Source organism: Ostrea edulis, chromosome 7 (assembly GCF_947568905.1).
Source record: "Ostrea edulis chromosome 7, xbOstEdul1.1, whole genome shotgun sequence".
In the NCBI taxonomy this organism is placed as follows: Eukaryota; Metazoa; Mollusca; class Bivalvia; order Ostreida; family Ostreidae; genus Ostrea; species Ostrea edulis.
This window is the reverse complement of record NC_079170.1, coordinates 46,416,742-46,438,965: the sequence shown is the minus strand read 5'-3', so window position 1 is coordinate 46,438,965 and position 22,224 is coordinate 46,416,742. Positions and strand designations below refer to the sequence as shown.

The following is a 22,224-nucleotide window of genomic DNA, read 5'->3' as shown; positions in this document are numbered from 1 at the left end:
TAAAAGAAATGATACATACACACACACACACACACACACACACACACACACACACACACACACACACACACACACACACACACACACATATAGATGCAGTAGATAAGATAAGATGTTATCAAATCGAAAGTAACTGAAAGAGCGTACGAATTATTCAGTGTTAAAATGGCTGCCCCCATGCGATTACGATTAGATTAGGCAATCCAAGTTCAATTCCTATTGCCAGTTACATTCAGATTGATCTATTCTTTCTCTTGTCACATTAAGTACTAAGGTAAGTAATATATTGACGGTGCTACCGCAATCTCTACCCAGAGTTGTCGTTCCTTGCTGTCACTAAGCAATGTTATTCCACATGTAAATCCACTTTTTTTTTTTTACGGCTAATAAAACTAAGAACTATTTTATAAAATATCTGGAAAATGTAGGACAAGCAACTATTTGGATATTTTTTTTTCCATTACTATATATGCAATCATTATTTGAAAGAATGGCGACATATCAGAAGTTTACAATATGGAAAACTTGAAACTTATGTTAAATTTAAAACTAATTTTGTTTTTGAAAACTACTTAACACTCTTACCACCTGCACAACGTAAAGCACTTGCAAGATTACGTACATCAGCGCACAATATACCAGTTGAACGAGGTCGTTATTCAGGAATCCCTAGACATTTAAGATTTTGCACAAAGTGTTCTTCTTGTAAAATTGGTGATGAAATTCATCTAATTTTTGAATGTTTAACTTATAACTCACTCAGGCAGAACATGTATGAAATTATAAAACAACAATGTGAACATTTTTCCAGTCTTGACAACATGAATAGATTAATATGGTTACTCAATTGTGAAAATACTGATGTACTTGTAGCCCTTTGCGATTTGATTAAAGAAGCAATATAAAATGAAACATGTTAAAGTTCAAACCAATATGTTTATACATAATTATGCACTCCTTGTAAACATGACATGTTGACTTAGTACCAATGCACCGTCCCGTGGTATCTTTTGCATTACATTCAATCATATGTACTTGTACTACGTGCCTATTACTATTATTATGTGTCATTGCATATATTGTTATTATTTTCTTCCTGTGTGCATTTCTGACTGTTTTGCATTAGGATACACGGTGGTACTTGCATATATTACATCAAGTAATGTCTCATGTTATGTACATTGTCTAAGCTCATACTACTAGTATTACTGTATATTATGTGTGAACCATATGAAACCATATTGCACATATGCACTCATTATGAACATGACATGTTGATCTAGTACCAATGCACCGTCCCGTGGTATCTTTTGCATTACAATGGAGTTAATCATATGTACTTATACTACCTTAACTATTATTACATGTAGAGTTGTTATGTATATATATATATATATATATATATATAATATATATATATATATATATATATATATATATATATATATATATATACATGTATATATTTTTCCCTATATGTATTTCTGACATATGGTTCACACATAATACTTATTTGTATTATATGTAAGTACCACCATGTATCCTAATGCAAAACAGTCAGAAATACATATAGGGAAAAATATATACATGTATATATATATATATATATATATATATATATATATACATGTATATATTTTTGTATCCTAATGCAAAACAGTCAGAAATACATATAGGGAAAAATATATACATGTATATATATATATATATATATATATATATATATATATATATATATATATACATGTATATATTTTTCCCTATATGTATTTCTGACTGTTTTGCATTAGGATACACGGTGGTACTTACATATAATACAAATAAGTATTATCATGTTCAAAATGTCTCATGTATGAACATTGCTCATACTAATAGTGCATATTTTACTCTTGTTTTGTTCTTTTCTTTTTATCATCATTGCACATTGAAATGTTAACAATCATGTATGCTGTATGCCAGAGAGGGCCCTAATTTGGAAGTAAATCATATTCTATTCTATTCTTCATGTACCTATCTATAGGCCTGGTGCAATAAAACTACCCAATATCTATGTTTCAACCCAAATCAATGCTTCTTGTGTCACAAAAAGACTTGACATCTGCTCAATATTTATTTATTTACGTATATTTTTGTAACTGAAGTCAAAACCATACTTTATTTGAGCATACGTGCCATTTTACAAAAATCTTGTAAACCCCTTGAGACGTTTACAAAGGTGTAAGTGAGTGTAAGGAACGGTAACTCTGGGTAGAGATGGGTGCTACTCTTTGAGCGAGCACAGCTACATATATCCTTGTATACTACGTAAATATGTTCAGGTTTGGTTAAATATTTACCATATGAGTGGGATTGGGCAGCAGAAACTGTCTGTTCTAGCTCTCTCTTTCAGGGTTTTATGTTAAATCATGAATACATGAAAGTCCTGTAAGTGTAATAAGTCTTTTGCTAGATTTAGATCACTCTAAAACAGGGTTCGAAATTAACTTTTTCAAGCACTAGTCCATACGGACTAGTCACTGTTGATGTTCACTAGTCCGCAAAGCATTTCACTAGTCCGTCCAGTACATCATATTAAATGATCTTCATTTTATTCAACAGTATTTAACGAAACCAAACATATCACAGTTGCAATCAATTTAATTTCTGACACCTACAGAAGAAAGAGACCACCATATTTTATTTCGCTTTCAAGATCTTCAGAAGCATACAATATTAACCTCTGAGTTAATCCTTTTATAAACATCCATAAGTGCGTTCGATATCGACGTTCCTGTTGTTTTGGTGCTCAGATCTTAGAGCCACAGGAGTTCGAAATTTTATCAATAAAGTCAATAAAATTCACTCGATTGACCAAGTCATGATCTATAGTGTTATGAACTACTGTGTTAGAGTTGCGAATGACGAGAACATGTGCGCACAAACGTGCATGTTCTCAGACCACACTACTTGCAATTCTTGCACCTAGAACATGTTCTCGTGATGTGTACTCGGTGTTCGGAATCGGCAGGAATTTGACAATTTGTGCATGTTCGAAGAACGGCGGTCTCGAATGCACTTCATGTGTTTGGAAGATCAGGATGTCACAGTCACGCAAACACTTAACCATGTGGAGAAATCCAACAATGGTACCATTGGTATACCACTTAGCTGATCAGTTAGTACGTAATGTCTGAGATATAGACGCATATCCTTTGTGAATAATTTTGCACCAAGAAGATGTGTTTAGAAATATGTTTTTAAGTCCTATTAATTACTTTCTCCTGCAGATTATTTTCTCCATCTTCGCTAGTCAAGAGTTTTCGGTCCATAAATGCGAAGCGGGGTGGACCAAAAAGCATTTGGCTAACAAAGATGTATTTTCTCTTGTAAAACATCACGAGTATAGATCATCGGAGGAAATGGTTAGACTGGGAGATTGCTATACCATATCACATACACTTGATGTTTTTAAAACCCATTTCCGTCTATGCAGGGGTTTGTTTGAAGCAATTTGTCTGAAATTGTCTTTAGTTGATGTCTGCGAAGATTTATAAGGGGGAAAGATGTGATACAAAATCGGTTTCTTTCAGTGTGTACGTGATGACTCTCATTTTTTATTATCTCATACATAGAGTTACCAACGCTAACAGATTTCTAGGTTGTCTGCAGAAATGTTTACCATTGGTAAATTTTATTGACAAACATTGGTACCATTGTCGTACCATGGAAAAAATTCTGCCAATGGTAACTTATGTCAACCAACGGTAGTACTCTGAACACACCCAATAATAGAAGGTCAACATTTTTATTACTGTACCCAGGTCACTTGATTCTTGGCACATCGATAGGTATATCTGGCTTAGTTTGATTCGGCTTGACTTCATCAGAATCAAGTACGTTCATTGACTGTCTATACTTTCCATATTTCTACTTGCTATCTTTTAAAGTGACTATCGTGTGATAAAAATGTCCTTCAAGTCTTGTCGCAAACCTTTCAAGTGTGTAAAACCATGTGACCATCACTGCCTGTGGGCATAAAACACATTTCAAGATAATGGTAATTCAAATTATTTTTTAATTTGAAACCTTATAGATATGCATTCCTGTAGGTGAAATATTGATGAAATGAATTATCCCCCCTCCCTCCCCCTTATGTGCATCTATCTAATTTACCATTAGCAAATTGGTGATGGTACTGTTGGTTTTACTCTGAATGCACCGATAGATAGTACATGTACAATATATGTTGTATTTCACTTTCAAAATTTTGAAATGCTTGGAGAGACCTTCAGGCCTGTGAGAGGGTTGCACCCTCTAAAATGAAATATTGGTTGTTGATTTTGGATTTTTATAGGACACTGTATATTTTTACATTTTTTTTGTAGTTTACTTAACAGAAAACAAGAACATATTAAAAGATGGAAGATCAACATGGTCTTACAGATGACTCAGCCTTCTCTAAGTTATCAGAACTTTTGTCTAATTCTCAAGTAACAAGGAGTGAAATACACCAGGAAGTTCAGGCGGCAATGGAACTTGCCAGAGATCAGAATATAAGGTACATTGTACCATCCATTAATGAAAAACATCAATGAATTCAATGGTTACTACAAAGCAAGTGATGATGCCCATTATAGAGCACTTTTTATTGTTATTTACAAGGTTCTCCATGTGAGGTTTCATTTCCAAAGTTTATACTGTATAGATTATGAGGTATTGTTTAGAAACAATTTCTTACACTTTTTGAATTTAATCTCATATAAAACAATTAGGATCACCTTTTGTCTTTGAGACTATTCGTGTATAAAAGTTGTATTGCTAAATCTTCCTTGGTTTTTGAAATATCATGTGGAACCTTTACTTACAATCTGAGACTTGGTGACCTTGACGTTTGGATCTAAAAAAGAATAAGGGTTCATTCTTTATCCATATCCTCATGTTTTTGACACATGTCAATGACTACTATTGTCAACTTTTTCAGAGAGAAGATAACAGCCAGTGATATAAAGGCCGTGTCGGACACTCTGACTTACTTTGTTGAACTTATGAACGCAGACACGGCTTCAGCATACAGCGGACTGACAGACTGTTGTCGATTGTTGCGTAATGTGTGTGTGCAGTGTGTCTCCGTCCAGGATAAAATTCTGCCATGTCTCGAGAAAATCAAATCTGTGATCAACAATTGTGCTGAACTCAAGAGAGGAAACCACGACACTGAAAGTGAAAGTAGTTGTGTTTTGTTTCGATGCATTGTGCAGTTTATCGGGAACTGCATAGTCAATCATGCTAAGAACCAGGAATATGTTTGGAACAATCTCCAGGATGAGCTTAGGTATCAATATGAAAACATCTGAAATTAAAGAATATGATTCTTTACATTACTTTATATTTATGAGAACCACTTTTTTAATTTAAGTAATTAAAGTAATTTCTTCTCGTATGGTATAAATTAAGTTAGCCAGTTTACACATTGCAGTTCATAGAACAGTATTAAAGGGTTATTGAACTTATATTGGTGAATATTGGCACGAGTTGGCTGTCAAAATGCACGAGCTTGCGAGTGCATTTTGACAGCCAATGAGTGCCAATATTCACCTATATAAGTTTAATAACCCTTTTATTATATAGCTAAAGTATTTAGTTGTTAAATTGTATCCCTTTTCACTCAAACTACTCCAAAATAGACGAGAATTCATCAATATTGACAGTGTGTAAATAACAGCATGCATTTCTTAACTGTTCAATATTTAACCCGTCATTAATGCATGAAGCAAACTGATTTTGTAAATGGGGACATCATAATTTATGTACAGTAAAACATTTTGCTTCAGTAAATATCAAATACCGGCTCTGTCAGATTCGGAGGACCGTCGTCTGCCATTTTGGCTTGTTTATGTCGTTACGGTAACGTCAATATTGAACGCTCATACTCGGAATGTTTCGGGCGCATACAATTTACGCAATGCAAAGTTAGCGTTCAATAAATTCTCAGGATATTGAACGCTAACATTCTCTAGATTTTACGCAGATTTTATATTAGACTATTTATTAGCTATATAATAAAAACTGTTCCAGCATATTCTAATAATTCTATGATATAGAAAATTAGTACACCGTAGGAGGTACATGTACTTCCATTCCTTAAGATTTGATGAGTAGTGAAATGTGGTAATGCAATTTGATGAATAATTATAAAGAAAATATGACGTGGAGCAATGTTGTCACAGCGACACGATGGAAACGGATTGTGACATCTAGACATCGTATTGTGTAATTGAACATCGATCAACTTATTTTATACGATACAAAATATAAAGTTAAATGTACCAAGCAATTGCGCTTTACAAGTAAAATTAAATTATTAGAATCTACAGAACAGTTTTCTTAAAATCAGTGAAGTAAATTATGACTGTGATATTCCTCATGATACTGATCACATACATGTATGTCTCTCCTTGTTTTGCTCTTGAACATCATGGTTTCTGAATCATGAATGCAAAGCAATAATGGATTATCCACCTTCATTGTGGCAGTTTGAATTCACAGACAGAACACATAATGAACTTAAGGGATTAAGATTAATTGTTATTTTACTAATAAGCGTTGTACATGCTACATGTAGAGGTGATGAAGTATCGTCAGTTTTTCTGATATTGAGGGAGATAACTCTTACTTTCACTACATTCCTGACCAGATAATGGATTGTGCTGTTAATGTAGAACAGTTACAGGCACATATTCAATGGTTTGGAAGATGTTTTAGATTTTAGTTGTTATGGATTTCAGTGAGCACTCTAGAGGTCTAGTGATTAGGCTATAAAAACATAATTCTGTTATAAGGTATTCCACTTACTGTAAAGTGGTTATGTCCTTGGACAATTGATATTTATGTTATCTGTGTTTTCCCAGTCGTTGATTATGGGTACCAGCTTTGACTCTAACCTGCAACAGACTGATCCCCATAACATAGGCAGATCCACCCTGTTACATGTAACTATCCAACCTGTCGTGTTACATGTAGCTTATATTGCTGTAGGTAAAGAGATCCACCTTGTCATGATAGGTTATACTGCTGTAGGTTTAGAGATCAACTACATGTTCATCTCATTTTGTTCTTTTATATACAGTGATCTGTTGAATTATGGAGATGAAAAGTTATGTACGTACACTTGTATGGTTTACCACAACTGCCTCAGAGGAATGCTTGACAGGAAGTCAGAGATGGGTGCACAGCATTGTGGGCAAATACTCTGTGATGTTGTCAAGGCTACGATTGACAAAGAATCTGAATATGGGTAAGTACGAAACAATAAAAGCTAGTAAAACAAATATACTGTGTTTCTGTGTGGCAAACAAACCAAACTTGTACATGTTGTATGACAAACGAATACAATAATTGCATGTGTACTTATTTTATTGGGATTCAATTTTAGCAGATCTGGCAGTGAATAGTTGCAACAAAATTTGAAAGTCTCCATTTATCCATTCTCATACAAAGAAGAAACATTAAATCATGATTACACCAAAAAATGGATCAGCTCCGACTGCACCAATTTTGAATGCGCTAGAATATGTCCACACACATTATTGTATAATGTAGCTTGGATTTGTTTTTTAAAGGGTTGTGGAAAAACTAGTGTTCTATATTCATGTGAAATATCAGTAACAGGTTTCTTAACATTTTAGAACTAAAGAAATGTTTATTTGCCACAGAATTATTTGAACATCAAAGAATTAAATTACATGCACAAAGATCAAGAATAGTCAATGTTATTATTTTCAGATTGTTTGTGGTAGGAGATTGTCTAATGTTATTATTAACAGATTGTTGGTGGTTGGATGTTGTTTTTGTTATCATTTTCAGATTGTTTGTGGTAGGAGATTGTCTAGGAATTGCTTGTTATTATTTACAGATTGTTTCTGGTAGGAGATTGTCTAGAAATTGGTTTTTTTTTTGTTATTATTTACAGATTGTTTGTGGTTGGAGATTGTCTGGAAATTGATGGTGCACTTGCTGAGTGTGATCCTGAACTATCTGATCATGAAATGTAAGAGTAGCATATATCAGCTCAGCTTAACCAAACAATGGGTTTCAAGTCTGTGTGTCTCGTATGTTGTCACAAAAACTCTGGCCTGGATTTCTTGAAATAAACTTAAGTCAAAACCTGGACTTAAGTCTGAGATTTTACTCAAATTTTGACTGCTCCAATAAAACAAAACTCAAACATAAATTTGAGATTTTTTGTTGTTGAGAAATCCATGCCTGATCTGATCCATAATTTTCAATTAAATTTACTTAATATTAATGTACATCTTTATTCATTGTGGCAGTACTTTTCAAAGGAAACTGATAGGAAATGGTTTCATTATTACACAGTTTAATTTATAAAATAACTCTAGACAAAGACCACTGACCGCTTGGCACTGTGTTGCAGGTTGTATGTTCTAGAGATCCTGATAGACCAGCTGAAGAGATTACCAAAAGACTCTGATTCAACACACAGCATCTCACATCCTTCAGTGGCAAATTTAAAGTTTCTTGTCACTAAGGTTGCTCTGCATGCAGCAACAATCCTCAATGTACTTGAGCAACAAATGGAAATTGTGAGTATTACGATAATTCAATGTTATTCATTATCATAATTTTAAATTGAATGTGGCTATGTCCTGAAATTGGTTCTTTGACATCTGACAAAATGGGTTGTGCAATGTCGATAGAACCCCATTTAAACATGATAAATACAGTGCGTTGATCTATGATTCTGACTTGTTTCGACTTCAAAAATCAGAAGACGTTTTTGAAGGTCTTGTACAGGATTGTAAGGAAACATTGGGACAATCTGCAAGGTGTAACAGGTCAGGAAGCCATTTTCACCATGTTCATAAATGTTATCATCAAAACCAGTATTTAGCAAAGTCTTAACTTAATCAATAATGATCTTTGAATTACTAGAAAAGCTGCCAATAGCTGCTGGTCAAGCAACAAAGGTATAAGGGTAGGTGGGTTGCCCACTCTGCTAGAAGAAATATTTGTATACTTTGGGTTTTTTTAAGTGAGATATGAAGATTGCAAACATTGCAGAAAAATGGTATAACCTGCATTAGTGGGTTATGTAAAAAAAAATTGCAATATGTTTGCGACCTTCATCCCCGTTTATCAAACCAAAGAAAGACATTTTATTACATGACTGTATATTTTCTGTATTTCTTTTTTAATTTAAATTTTTTTAGGTATGTAAAATATAGATATTTATTGCCCTGTAAGTTATTTAAATGTAACAGCTGAAAATCACCTGACCTTGACTTGTTTCCATATTTGGTAATGATTTCCATATTTGGACTATGGTAAAGGGAAGTAGTCCAAAAGGGACAAACTCTAAACTCATAAAATAGACCATCATATGATACAGGCATGTGTTCTATATTATTCCAAATTCAATTGAAATGTAAAAAATACACAAGAAAACATATTTTCCTACTATTTCAACAATGCCATGAAATATGTTGTGAAGTTCGTGGAATGTGCATATTCACACGCGGCACTAAGAATGTGGTACTAACTAGATTGAAACAAAATGTGCCTTCATACCTGCAAATGACAAGCAATAGATTTCAGTATAACTGAAGCAGAAAACACACAGTAAATGTAAATATTTGAGAAAAACTATAATCCAAATCCTACAATTAGGATGATTTTGGAGGAAAAGAAAAACCTTAAAACAGAAATGTAAGTGACCACAGTCCTGGCTAAATGTGAGTAAGTGTAGCAGAGTCTTGTGATACCGTATAGCGGGTTTTTTCCGCGGGGTTATAATTTTGGCTTATTTTAGCGGTTAGATAGCTTTCCGCCAAAATTTCATTTGCAAAATATGCACTCAATTGTGATTTCAGTATTTGAAAGAGAGACAACTCTTCCCTGTCTGCCAAAATTCATTCCGCTAAAATGTTAGCATACCGTTCAGCCAGCAAACCGCCAAATTTTAGACCCACAGAATAAACCCGCTATTCGGTATAAATGTTGCACAATATAGCCCCAATACATCTATTTTAAAAAAGTCCACCACTATGTCGACACTGTTCTCGGCAACATTGTAATACTTTATTAGAACCCTACTAGGATTATTCAGCATCATTGTATGACATGATGTCCAGACTTGTCCTGGTGTTACATGACAATTTAATTACAAGGATATGACAATGTGGAGTCTGAGAATGACACTATTTCAGTAAGGTAGCCCTTGGGGCTAATGATGGACTCAAAGTTGATGTACTTGCCTGATCTTTGAATTACTAGGACAGTTGCCAATGGCTGCCAATTATGTAAAATAGCTATATTAGTATGGTCAGGTTGCCCCCTCCTGCTAGAAGAATATTTTGGAATCCAAATTCAACAATTAAGATGATTTTGGAGGAAAAGAAAAATCTTCAAACAGAAAATATAAGAAATTAAGGTCTACATTAGATTACTAGCCCATCAGGCTAATTCACTAGCCTAATAACAGTTATAGTAATCACAGACTTCAGGCTAATTCACTAGCCTAATAACAGTTATATTAATCACATACTTCAGGCTAATTCACTAGCCCAATAACAGTTATATTAATCACATACTTCAGGCTAATTCACTAGCCTTAATAACAGTTATATTAGTAACAGACTACTGGGCTAGTGCTAGTGTGAACCTCTGGGAGTAAATTCAGGATACATTCCAATCCAAAATCTCCCCTGTCTTCGGCCTTCCTGTTCATGTAGCTGAGCAATGCTTTACACAGCAGTGTATGTAAGAATCATGCAGACTACAATTTATTAATGAAGAGATTTTGTACTTATTTTGTTTGAAATTTCTTACACATTGCTAGAGAAGTATAATTATCAATAACCATTGTTTTCAATTTTAACGTCTTCATGTATACAGAAAGGACAGGCCACTCTTGATTGCAAATTAATGTGTATATATAGAATAGAATTATAAATTTTGCATCAGTTAGTATCTTTATCTTGCAAGAAGGTGACATTTTCTTTGATTTTGATATTTGGTTTTGGAGTACATGTACTAGCTTAACACATACATTTACCTTTGGTTTGAAACAGGGTCCTTTCTTGATGGAGATGCTAGATCATAATCATATTTTGCTATTTTGTAACATCAGGGGCTGACAATCCATATCTCATTGTAAGCTCTTTGAATTTAACTTCATTTATTTATTTCTAGACAGTAGTATATCCATCACTCTTTATTGCTCATGAATTTGTATATATATATATTAGAAAATATATTGAATTTGACATTTTGTGCATTGTGAATCTATCTTTGTGTACAATAGTCAAATGAAATCTTAGTGATTCCTGTTAATTTGTATAAAACCCCCATAGTCTTGGTTAAACATGGAGGTAATCAATCTAGGTCATTAGCATACATGTACTAAGGACGTATCGTGTCGGTATATTAAAAACAGTTCAGAGCAGTGAATTAACTACCTAATCAAATGACAGTTATCTGTGGTGAATTGACCACCTAATCAAACCAATTTCTGAATGGTGGTACCTTAGGCTAGCCATATAAAACAGTAACATCATTGTAAACAGACTGCATTGGGATGCTTTTCCACCCAAAACACATCAATTTATGCCCCATTATCATTCAAAGAGACAGGGTCTTGCATAATATAGATCAGCACTGCATGACAGAGTGAGTGTTCATTAAAATCATTTTACATAACATTAACACAAAAATTACTTACATATCATATTCATTATGTTTTATTGATTTATTTTTCAGAATCCAAATATAATTGTTAAACAGATTGAGATCTTGGGGTTGGCCACCTCACACACCCATCTTTATGGAGAACTACAAAATCAAGCCGACTTACTGACAACTTGTCTCTGTAGGTATTTATTAGGTAGACTTATTGACAACTTGTCTCTATGGGTATTTATTAGGCAGACTTACTGACAATTTGTTTCTGTAGGTATTTATTAGGTAGACTTACTGACAACTTGTCTCTGTAGGTATTTATTAGGTAGACTTACTGACAACTTGTCTTTGTAGGTATTTATTAGGTACACTTACTGACAACTTGTCTCTATAGGTATGTATTAGGCAGACTTACTGACAGCTTGTCTATATAGGTATGTATTTATTAGGTATACTTACTGACAAACTTGTTTCTATAGGTATTTATTAGGTAGACTTACTGACAACTTGTTTCTATAGGTATTTATTAGATAGACTTACTGACAACTTGTCTCTATAGGTATTTATTAGGCAGACTTACTAACAATTTGTTTCTGTAGGTATTTATCAGGCAGACTTACTGACAACTTGTCTTTGTAGATACTTATTAGGTAGATGTACTGACAACTTGTCTCTGTAGGTATTTATTAGGTAGACTTATTGACAACTTGTCTCTATAGGTATTTATTAGGCAGATGTACTGACAACTTGTTTCTATAGGTATTTATTAAGTAGACTTACTGACAACTTGTCTCTGTAGGTATTTATTAGGCAGACTTACTGATAACTTGTTTCTATAGGTATTTATTAAGTAGACTTACTGACAACTTGTTTCTATAGGTATTTATTAAGTAGACTTACTGACAACTTGTCTCTCTAGGTATTTATTAGGTAGACTTACTGACAACTTTTCTCTATAGGTATTTATTAGATAGACTTACTGACAACTTGTCTCTGTAGGTATTTATTAAGTAGACGTACTGACAACTTGTCTCTATAGGTATTTATTAAGTAGACTTACTGACAACTTGTCTCTGTAGGTATTTGTTAAGTAGACTTACTGACAACTTGTCTCTGTAGGTATTTATTAGGTAGACTTACTGACAACTTTTCTCTATAGGTATTTATTAGATAGTATTACTGACAACTTGTCTCTGTAGGTATTTATTAAGTAGACGTACTGACAACTTGTCTCTGTAGGTATTTGTTAAGTAGACTTACTGACAACTTTTCTCTATAGGTATTTATTAATTAGACATACTGACAACTTGTCTCTGTAGATATTTATTAGGTAGATTTACTGACAATTTGTCTCTGTAGGTATGTATTAGGTAGACTTACTGACAACTTGTCTCTGTAGATATTTATTAGGTAGACTTACTGACAATTTGTCTCTGTAGGTATGTATTAGGTAGACTTACTGACAACTTGTCTGTAGATATTTATTAGGTAGATTTACTGACAATTTGTCTCTGTAGGTATGTATTAGGTAGACTTACTGACAACTTGTCTCTGTAGATATTTATTAGGTAGACTTACTGACAATTTGTCTCTGTAGGTATGTATTAGATAGACTTATTGACAACTTGTCTCTCTAAGTATTTATTAGGCAGACTTACTGACAACTTGTCTTTGTAGGCATTTATTAGGCAGACTTACTGACAACTTGTCTCTGTAGGTATATATTAAGTAGACTTACTGACAACTTGTTTGCATACTTATTTATTAGGCAGACTTTCTGATAACTTGTCTCTTTTAGTATTTATTACTGTAAATTCCTAAATATACATGATGAATTTATTATCGCATAATTTCACGAGTCTCTTATAGTTTTATATTGCTAAAATGCATGTGAAGACTCTTGATCAACATAGCATTCACGAATTTATGTTCTTGCGATTTGACATATACGAGTCATTTCGTGATATTAAGTACTCACGTAAAATAAGGAATCTACAGTAATCAAACTTACTGACATTTTGCCTCTATAGGTATTTTACAGGTAAACTGAGGTAGACTTACTCATGTGTCTCAATATGTATGTGTGACGTAGGATTTCTGACGTAATCATTTACTAGTACATGTATGTATTTATGACGAATGCAAACTGACAGCTGACTTTGGTCAGACATACACTTACAAATCAGAAATTTCTTATAGTTAATTAACAGAAGACTGGATTATATTATTTAATATTATATTTTCTCTAAATCTTTTTTTAAATAGTGTGTAAAAGCACCAATTGTTAAGTACATGTAAATAAATCATTTGTAAAGCAAGACATATGATGTTGGCCAGATTTGCTGCACAGCATCCATCGTTTGGGACAACATGGAGACAATGTGTTCAGCAGTGTGGAGAAGGTGACTGAGATCCACCAGGTGGACATTCATCATCCGGCATTTGGTCTGAAAAAAGACATTGTCCGCCTGCTAGCTAATCTTGTACACAAGCACACAGAGAACCAAGATAAGGTATGTCATATTAGGCAAAGGGGGACAAGGGGGAGCAGGGGAGGGGGAAGCTTTGTCAATCACCTATTGTATACAGGGAAATATTTTTTTATTTTCATCCCTTTCGCCCTCATCACTGGGCAAATATTTAAGAGTGGGCGAAACTGTTTTCTTTCATACATGTATCTTTCTATTAACACTCGTAACTATGTCAGGGTGAATATGGAAAGGGGCGTAACTGTCTGCAAGTGTAGAAAGGCAAAAATAACCCTGTATAGTTTCTCTGTATCATGTGTAGGATAGTAGCTGAATAGTTGGCTTAAATTTCACAAAAGAAAAGGCATTCAAATTTGAAATAGATGAATTACATGTTTAACACTTTCATTATTATAACATAAGCTATACATGTACACTCATAACAGGGTTGAGTGGGGGGGGGGGGGGGGGGGGGGGGGGGGGGGGTAGTAAAACGACTGTGTATACTGTAGAATCAGAACTTTGTGGGTGTTAAGAGAGGAGGTGTACAAAGGAAAGTCTAGTCTGTTTATTTGTATTTTCATGAATTGTTTTTGTGGGTGTTTAATTTTTTACATAATGGTACATAAAGCTCAACCTATTCATACCAAATACAGTATTTAATCAAGCTGTGTCTTTTATAATTTCAAGCTTCTAGAATGATTCTTGGTATCAAGACATTGGTTCTTTAGAAAATGTTTTAGCAACCTACTATAATTTTACTATTCCTTAATTAGCTACTCTTGAAAGAAGAACAGTCTTTTATTTGAACAAAACTTGAATCTCCTCTACCAAAGGATACATTGTAATAGATTAGATTTGTTTGAAATTCTCAGACTTCTGAGAAGAAGACATTTTTGATCTCCAAAAAGCTCACATAAAGCTATGGATGATGTGAGCTGAACAGGATAGGGCCTCTGGAATGGGAGAGAGGGGATCAGAACTTTTATGTGTTTTGATAAAAGATGTATTCTAAACCTAAAGCAGGTATCGGGGTACTTTTGATTCAACCAATCACAGTGCAATGTTCATAGCTCCCCCATCATGATTGGATTAGAAGAGAAAAAATGTATATATTGTGTAGTGTAAGAACAGTATAGGAAATATATATTTCATTGAGCGACTATGGTCAGTTTCTCCTGTCAGCCAGGCATGCATTTTCTCATTCATATTACAGATATATTAGTATATCGGTAGTCTTGTGGTTAAGACACTGGTGTCGCTACCAGGGGGTCCCGGGTTCTATTCTTGGTCCTGATGCGGCCTCAAACCTCAGACGTTTAACATGGTTAATGACTGTTCCTTTGCCAACCGCCCGGCATCTTTCGGAAATGACCTTAAAACGGCCTCTCACCGGCTCAGAACGCCATGTATTTGTGGTACTTCACCTAAATCTGTTTCGACATGAGTGAAACATTCTTTAATTGGCCGTAAAATAGCATATTAACAAACGAATATTTCAGTATCTGGTGTTTTTTTAAAATATGTTTGAAAGTGTGAATCGTGTTTGAATTGTCTCTCTTTCTGTGTAGCTGGGTTAGGTGAATATCAATAATGCCAAACAGTATCATATCTAGACAGGTATAACAGACTATTAAAGGAAGCACCTGTCTTACTGAATGAAATTTACAAAGGTTCATATTCAATATTTTATTTAGAATTATATGTATTAAATATGACATTCATATTTAAGGTGTAATGCACCCGCATTGCTTATGGAAGGGGAGCAGCACGTATAGGACCTCTAGCTATGACCTAGCACCCTAACAGCTAGTCAGACTTATAAAACTTTGAAATTGATAGGTACAGCTCAGTATGGTCATTCCATTGAACTCTGAACACCAGTTAAAAAAAAAGTCACAATTCTGTGAATTGGCATATTAAAACAGAAATCCTTAATTATAGAATCAGCAATTTTAGCTTCGTTGACAGTAAATGATTGACTTAATTTTTTTTTTTTTTTTTTTTTTTTTTTGTAGGTTTAAATTCTTTTATTACTCAATGGTATAATTATTTGACAAAGTTTTGACAGGAACGCAAATCTATATTTTCAACAAGTGCGGAGACATTTTTTGTAGTTTTGAAAAGTACGTGTGAAATTTTAGGATCTTGTTGAAATATTCCCACAGAGTAAACTAACGTTTTTTGAAGTTAAATAGATTGTACCCAAGTAAAGCGATCTTCATTTGGTAATTTTTAAATTACAGTGTATTCCATGACTTCAGTGATACATTTGTTATAGATCTCAGAGTCCATAATCGTTTTGTTGCCTTGTAATGGGTTAGTTTCTGCGTTTGATCTGGGTCATTTTAATGCATTTATTTGGACAAGAAACATGTTTGATCATTGAACATATTATTTCTAACAAAGCCTCTAATTTTTCTTTTGACATAGGTGAGAGAGATGGATGGCTTACCGCTGATTTTGGATCAAACAAACATTGATGCCAGGAATCCTTGTAATCCTTTCTAGCATATTACCAAATATGAAAACAGGACCAATGTACATAGAAACAATTTAAAAGAAAACAGTGTGCTTAGGATATGCACATGTTCACTTAGTGTCTATGTCTTACAAAACTTCATCAACGTGTTTTAAATGGATGAAGCGAATTTCTGTCATACAAATCTTTTTCCATCTCGATATTGAATTACAAGTGATTTCAAAAAGATTCTAAAGCAGTTTTATGTTCGAAAGATTTGTGCTGGGTTCACATTTGGTACCTCTACTTGTAAACTTCGACTTTCTGGCAATCATAATGTGCGCCAAGTTTTAATTAAATGATAAAAAAAAATTCTTTAATTTTGTCAAGCGGGTGATGAAGGTCGGAAACATTAATTGCATGATAATATGTAAAACCTGCGTCATGTCGTCGTCCCCCCCCCCCCCCCCCCCCCCCCCCCCCCCCCCCCCAAATGTTTGAGACCTTCATTTCCCATTACTAAACCAAAGAAAGGCATGTTTCTGCATCTTTGTTTTTGATGTAATGACAAGTACGTAAAGTATAGATATTATTGACGTGTAAGTTATATAAACGTAACTAACAGCTGAAAAATCACCTGATCTTGACTTGTCTCCATATTTGGGAATGATTTCCATATTTGAACAAAGGTAAAGGGAAATAGTCCAAGAAGGAAAAACGCTTAACCCATAAAATAAACCATAACTAGAATCAATATCTATTTGTTTTATTGAATTGCAAGTGCTTTAATACATTTGTTTGTTTAATTGCCATTATTGTTATAATAGTTCAAAAAGTAGTTCATAGAATGTGTGTATATATATATATATATTCATACGCGGAGAGATGCACTTAAACCAGATCTAACTAGACTGAAACAATTTGTTTCATTGTTGCAAATGACAAGCAGTGGATTTCAATAGAATCAGAAAACACATAGTAAATGTAAATATATAATACTACTTAACTATATTGGGAGGGTGGGGTGTAAACAGCGTTGCCCACCTCTCCCGTCTCCCTGTCCTTTTCTCCAACCCTCTCTTCCCTTCCTCAGTCCCCCTCTCCCTTTTATCTCCTTCCTTTTTACCCACCGGTCGCAGTAGCTCAGTTCGCTTCGTAACCCCACCCCCGGACTCTTTGAGTTGGAGTCATGCTTGTTGTATGCCGCGTCAAATCTCAAACGATAACATTGCTAATGATTGTTCCTTCGCCATACCCTCGGCATTTAGAGTGAGAATCGTGGATCTTTTGGATATGGCCGTATCGGCGTTGGCACGTTAAGGATTGCTCACAGGTCAATTCAGGGTAATAAAAGAAGAAGAAAAAAACTATTAGTCCGGATATGGTTTTAGTCTTCGCAAAAAGCTCACCCATAATTATTATACCGGTCGCGGTAACCCAATGAAAGACCTCCAATCGTAACCGGGAGGTCGTGAGTTCCAGCCCCGCTCATGCCATGGCGGCAAACCTAAGACATAAACATGGGTAGTAATTACTCCTTCGCTATACGTTCGGCATTTAGAAGTGAGAATCACAGGTCTTTCGGATATGACCTTGAAAAGATTTGTCGCGTAAGGCTGAGGAAATGTAATTGATTGTTTTCGATGCCTTTAGTACAGTGACGTGACATTTTAATAGACCTCTTACTATGGTGTACTAGCATGATACATGTCATTGTTTACGCATTTTGAGCTCTACTAGTATATGACATATTTCTATTTTTATTCTGTGATGGTATATATCCGGTCTTAATTACTTTCGGGCTAACTCCCAACTTTTTAAAAGTTATTTTACAAGGCATTTATATCTGGCAACGATAAACATGTTACTGATGCATGATAAACGTGTCTGAATTATCGAAATGGAGATCAGAAGTACATGTATGTAATTAAAACAGGTAGTAACTGTTCCATCGCCAGACGGTCGGCATTAAATGTGAAAGTCACAGGTCTTTGATTCGGATACGACCTTCAGAATTGAGGTGTCTTGTTGCAGTAGCTGTTAAAAAATCAGACCGGTTCGCGGAAACAATAAGCATGACGCAGGAATGCACAATATCTGGATTTTCTATGGGCAATTGATATTAAGACGTCCCAGAGAGGCACACACGTCAATTCTTGTACGGCACATGTGCTTTCGTCGAGTAACGCAAAATTAATTATTTAATATCAATCTAATTAAAGTCAGATCTGATTTTAATTAGATTGATTTAATATTGTGCTTGGAATAAAATCGACCACGACGAGGATAATTTCACAGGCCTGCCTTAAAAACCCAATTTCATGTCAAAATCGGTGCTTAAATGGAAAAATGCTGTTTCTAGGCCAACTTCGAAGGCTACTTTCAACATTGTAGATAATAAATTATAGGTTCGAAATGGAAATATTGAAAATAATATATCATAGTGCATGGTCACTCCATCGCAGTTAGTAACCATGTAACAATGGAGCATTTCGTCATTCTCATTAAGTCTTCGTAAAATCATCATTGTTACGATATATCGCGTTATCGCGCCTCTGCTTTATCGCGATTTCCGTATTGTAACATCGCATACTAGTAATTGTCTACGCTTTTTCGCTTCATGCGCGGAGGCGGAGTTCGATTTAAGGGGCCCGAAGCTCCCCTCCCTCTTTCTGGCCCGGAGGTTATAAAACTTTTTGGAGCACGTTTTCATACTCAAACTCGAACTCCATGCTCTCAATCGTACTCATACTCAAAAGCGAAGGATATAAAACTTTTATATAATTATTCTCCTACTCAATGGAGTACATGCTCAAGATTTTTCGAGTATGCTTTGGAGCTTGCCCAGAGTTGTACTCAAAACAAACATGGCCGAGTATGAGTATGAGTACGGTAAAGGTTTTATAATCTCCAGGCCTGATATATTTTTACCGTAATATTAACGTTTCATTTAATCATAATTTGGTGTTTTGGGGTATATAGAAACATATATTTCTTAGTGGTATTGGTATTTGTACCATTTAATGCTAGCAAATGTAAAATGTGATTCTTCAACTCTAAAGTAGCTACTTTTTAACTTCAATTGCCTCCACATTACAGGAAGTGTCCCTTTTATTACAGTGGGGGAGTATCTCTCTCTCTCTCTCTCTCTCTCTCTCTCTCTCTTTTCCAGCGCTACCTATAATGTCTGGAAGTATGAATTTAACCCTCCCCTCTCATTAAAATTTTGGCCATTAATAAAAGACAAAATAGCATACAATAAACTGCGTGGTCTTACCTTGATTCCATTGTTTTTTATTTGATTGTTATATTTTACATTCACTATTACAAGACCCACAGATAAACCAGACTCTCCCATCCCCATGGTTATAGCGTTTCCAAGTGTATTTTACCTTTAGAGATCACTTTATACAGGTTTAAGTCTTATGCGTGTCAAGCCCTATTAAAGGGGCATGGACACGATTTGAGTTGAATATTTTCAAATTCTATTTTTTCATTCTTAATGTTTAGAATGCTGAACTAAGGTATTTCTAATGGTCAGCACAAATTTGAATGTCATTTGTCAAGGTACATGGGAGATACAGAGCTCACAATTCTTTGTTATGTAAACAAGGCTCTGTCATGTTGTAAAATTCGTTTAAAGCAGATTTTCTTTCTCTTCAATTTACAATTTAATTCTGAACACAATTATATAGTTTCTAGTGTTTGTCACATCTTATTTTGTTTTGAATATGATATTTTCTATAAGGCAATATATATGTAAACAAAAACATGGCAGGAACCTTCTTACATAACAAAGAATTGTGAGTGTTGTATCTCACTTGTAGCTCAACAATTGATATTCAAGTTTTGGTTGATGATTAGAAACACTTTAATTAAGCATCGTAAAAAATAAAAATGGAAAAATATAATTTGAAGATTTTTAGCTCAAATCGTGTCCATGCCCCTTTAAAGTAAGTACAGACATCCTTTCAAAAATTATATTTAAAAAAAAAAAAACGAGAGAAAAAACCCGGTGAATTAAATCAGTATATTATCCTGGTATTCTCATGGTGCTGTATCACAATTGCTAAAGATGAAACTCTTTTGACACCTACTTTCTTTTTTAACCACTAGTGTGGTCGCTCTTAAAGGGATTTAAAAAACTGCCCGTGTACACCTGGTTAACCAAATAAATTTGAATGTAAAAACTGATTGTCTAGCGGTTATTGAGATCGTGTATTGCCAACATACGATTTGAGCATGTTAACTTTAAAAGAGCGTAATCATTATCTTATGGGTATCATTACATTTTGAGAGCTGTACCGGGAATTAAACAACTGTTTGTCAAAATCGCTATGTGAATATTTTACAAATTGTGCACCCAGCATCATTTATTTTTCAATTGTCAATTTTTTAGCACAGGTTCTAGAATACACAAAGAGAATGTTAAAGCCAGGAGTAGTTACCAAACAGAAGAAAAATGCCCCTTAACTAATCCGCAGATATCTCTCAGTGGGCGATACTAGCCATACACAACCTGTGTGAAAATAACTTGGAGAACCAGAGAGTGTTGTCAGACCTGAAAGTGCAAGGTGTCAGTGACAAATCAGCAGTGGTAGAAGAGCTGGGCATTGAAGTACAACTGAAAAATGGCAAAGTGTCCGTGAAATCTAGAACCCAAGACAAGTGAACTGAAACGGTGAAACCTTACCAGGCGTGATGGTAGATGGGAGCTACTGGAAGGTGTTCCACGGTGAACCTTCGTCAGGCATGCTGGTAGCCTCATCGGGCGACATAATCTACGTACAGGGTTAACATTACTCTCAAAATGAAGAGATAGACATTGAGCGGACATCTCTCTCCGTTGTAGCATGTAGTATTGTTTTGACATGGATAAGTTGTTAGGGTGTAGGGTTTAGGATACGTTTGATAACATAATTACAGTGTATAAACTAACGCTTTTTTGTCCACTTTCATCCTGAGAATTGACTTGTGTGTTGAGATATTTCAAATTATTTAAACAATGCTGATAAAATCAGAATTAAAATATTCTGTGTCGGTGAATCAAACCAGATTTAGATTCTGTCAGGTCAACGTGCAGGTCCTTGTTGTCTAGTGTTGCAGTTTTATCTGTGATAAACCTTTTACGCATATATATATATATATAGACGTTTATAAATACTCGATATGAACTTTGACGTAAAGATGAAACTATGTTCACAAGAATATATATTGGTCTATGTATTACAGCGTGTACGATCCAGGGATTCCCTGGTACCCAGATGACGATTATGCGTGGATCTCCATGGATATTATACGGTTTACCCCAAAATTCAGTATATAAAACGAACTTATCACTAAAAATAAAGAGAGAACATGTAAATCTTTTTGTTTTGTGTGCTTTAATTTTGAAATACAAAATATAAAGAACCAATCTTGTGTGTTTGTTTTACGGTTTACGGGGGGGGGGGGGGGGGGGGGGGGGTGGAAGCAAATGGTAGGTTGTATACTGTTTAACGTCTCATTCGAGAATTTGGAGACGTCACCCTTGCCGGTGAAGGACTGCACAATTTAGGCCTATGCTCGGCACTTGCGGTCTTCGATCAAGGAGGGATCTTTATCGTGCCATACCTGCTG

The 22,224-nt window shown here is 34.7% G+C and overlaps 1 protein-coding gene across 1 annotated transcript; it reads left to right on the top strand.

Moving 5' to 3' along the window:
• Positions 1-141: 141 nt before the first annotated feature.
• On the top strand, positions 142-22,022 carry LOC125655828 (ataxin-10-like). The gene is made up of 10 exons (XM_048886351.2): positions 142-274; positions 4,365-4,537; positions 4,961-5,311; positions 7,106-7,273; positions 7,949-8,026; positions 8,414-8,582; positions 11,758-11,866; positions 14,014-14,189; positions 16,578-16,641; positions 21,090-22,022. Exons 2-10 carry the CDS (start codon positions 4,398-4,400, stop codon positions 21,275-21,277), a joined length of 1,443 nt encoding a protein of 480 aa, XP_048742308.2. The 5' UTR covers positions 142-274; positions 4,365-4,397; the 3' UTR covers positions 21,278-22,022.
• The last annotated feature ends 202 nt before the right edge of the window (positions 22,023-22,224 follow it).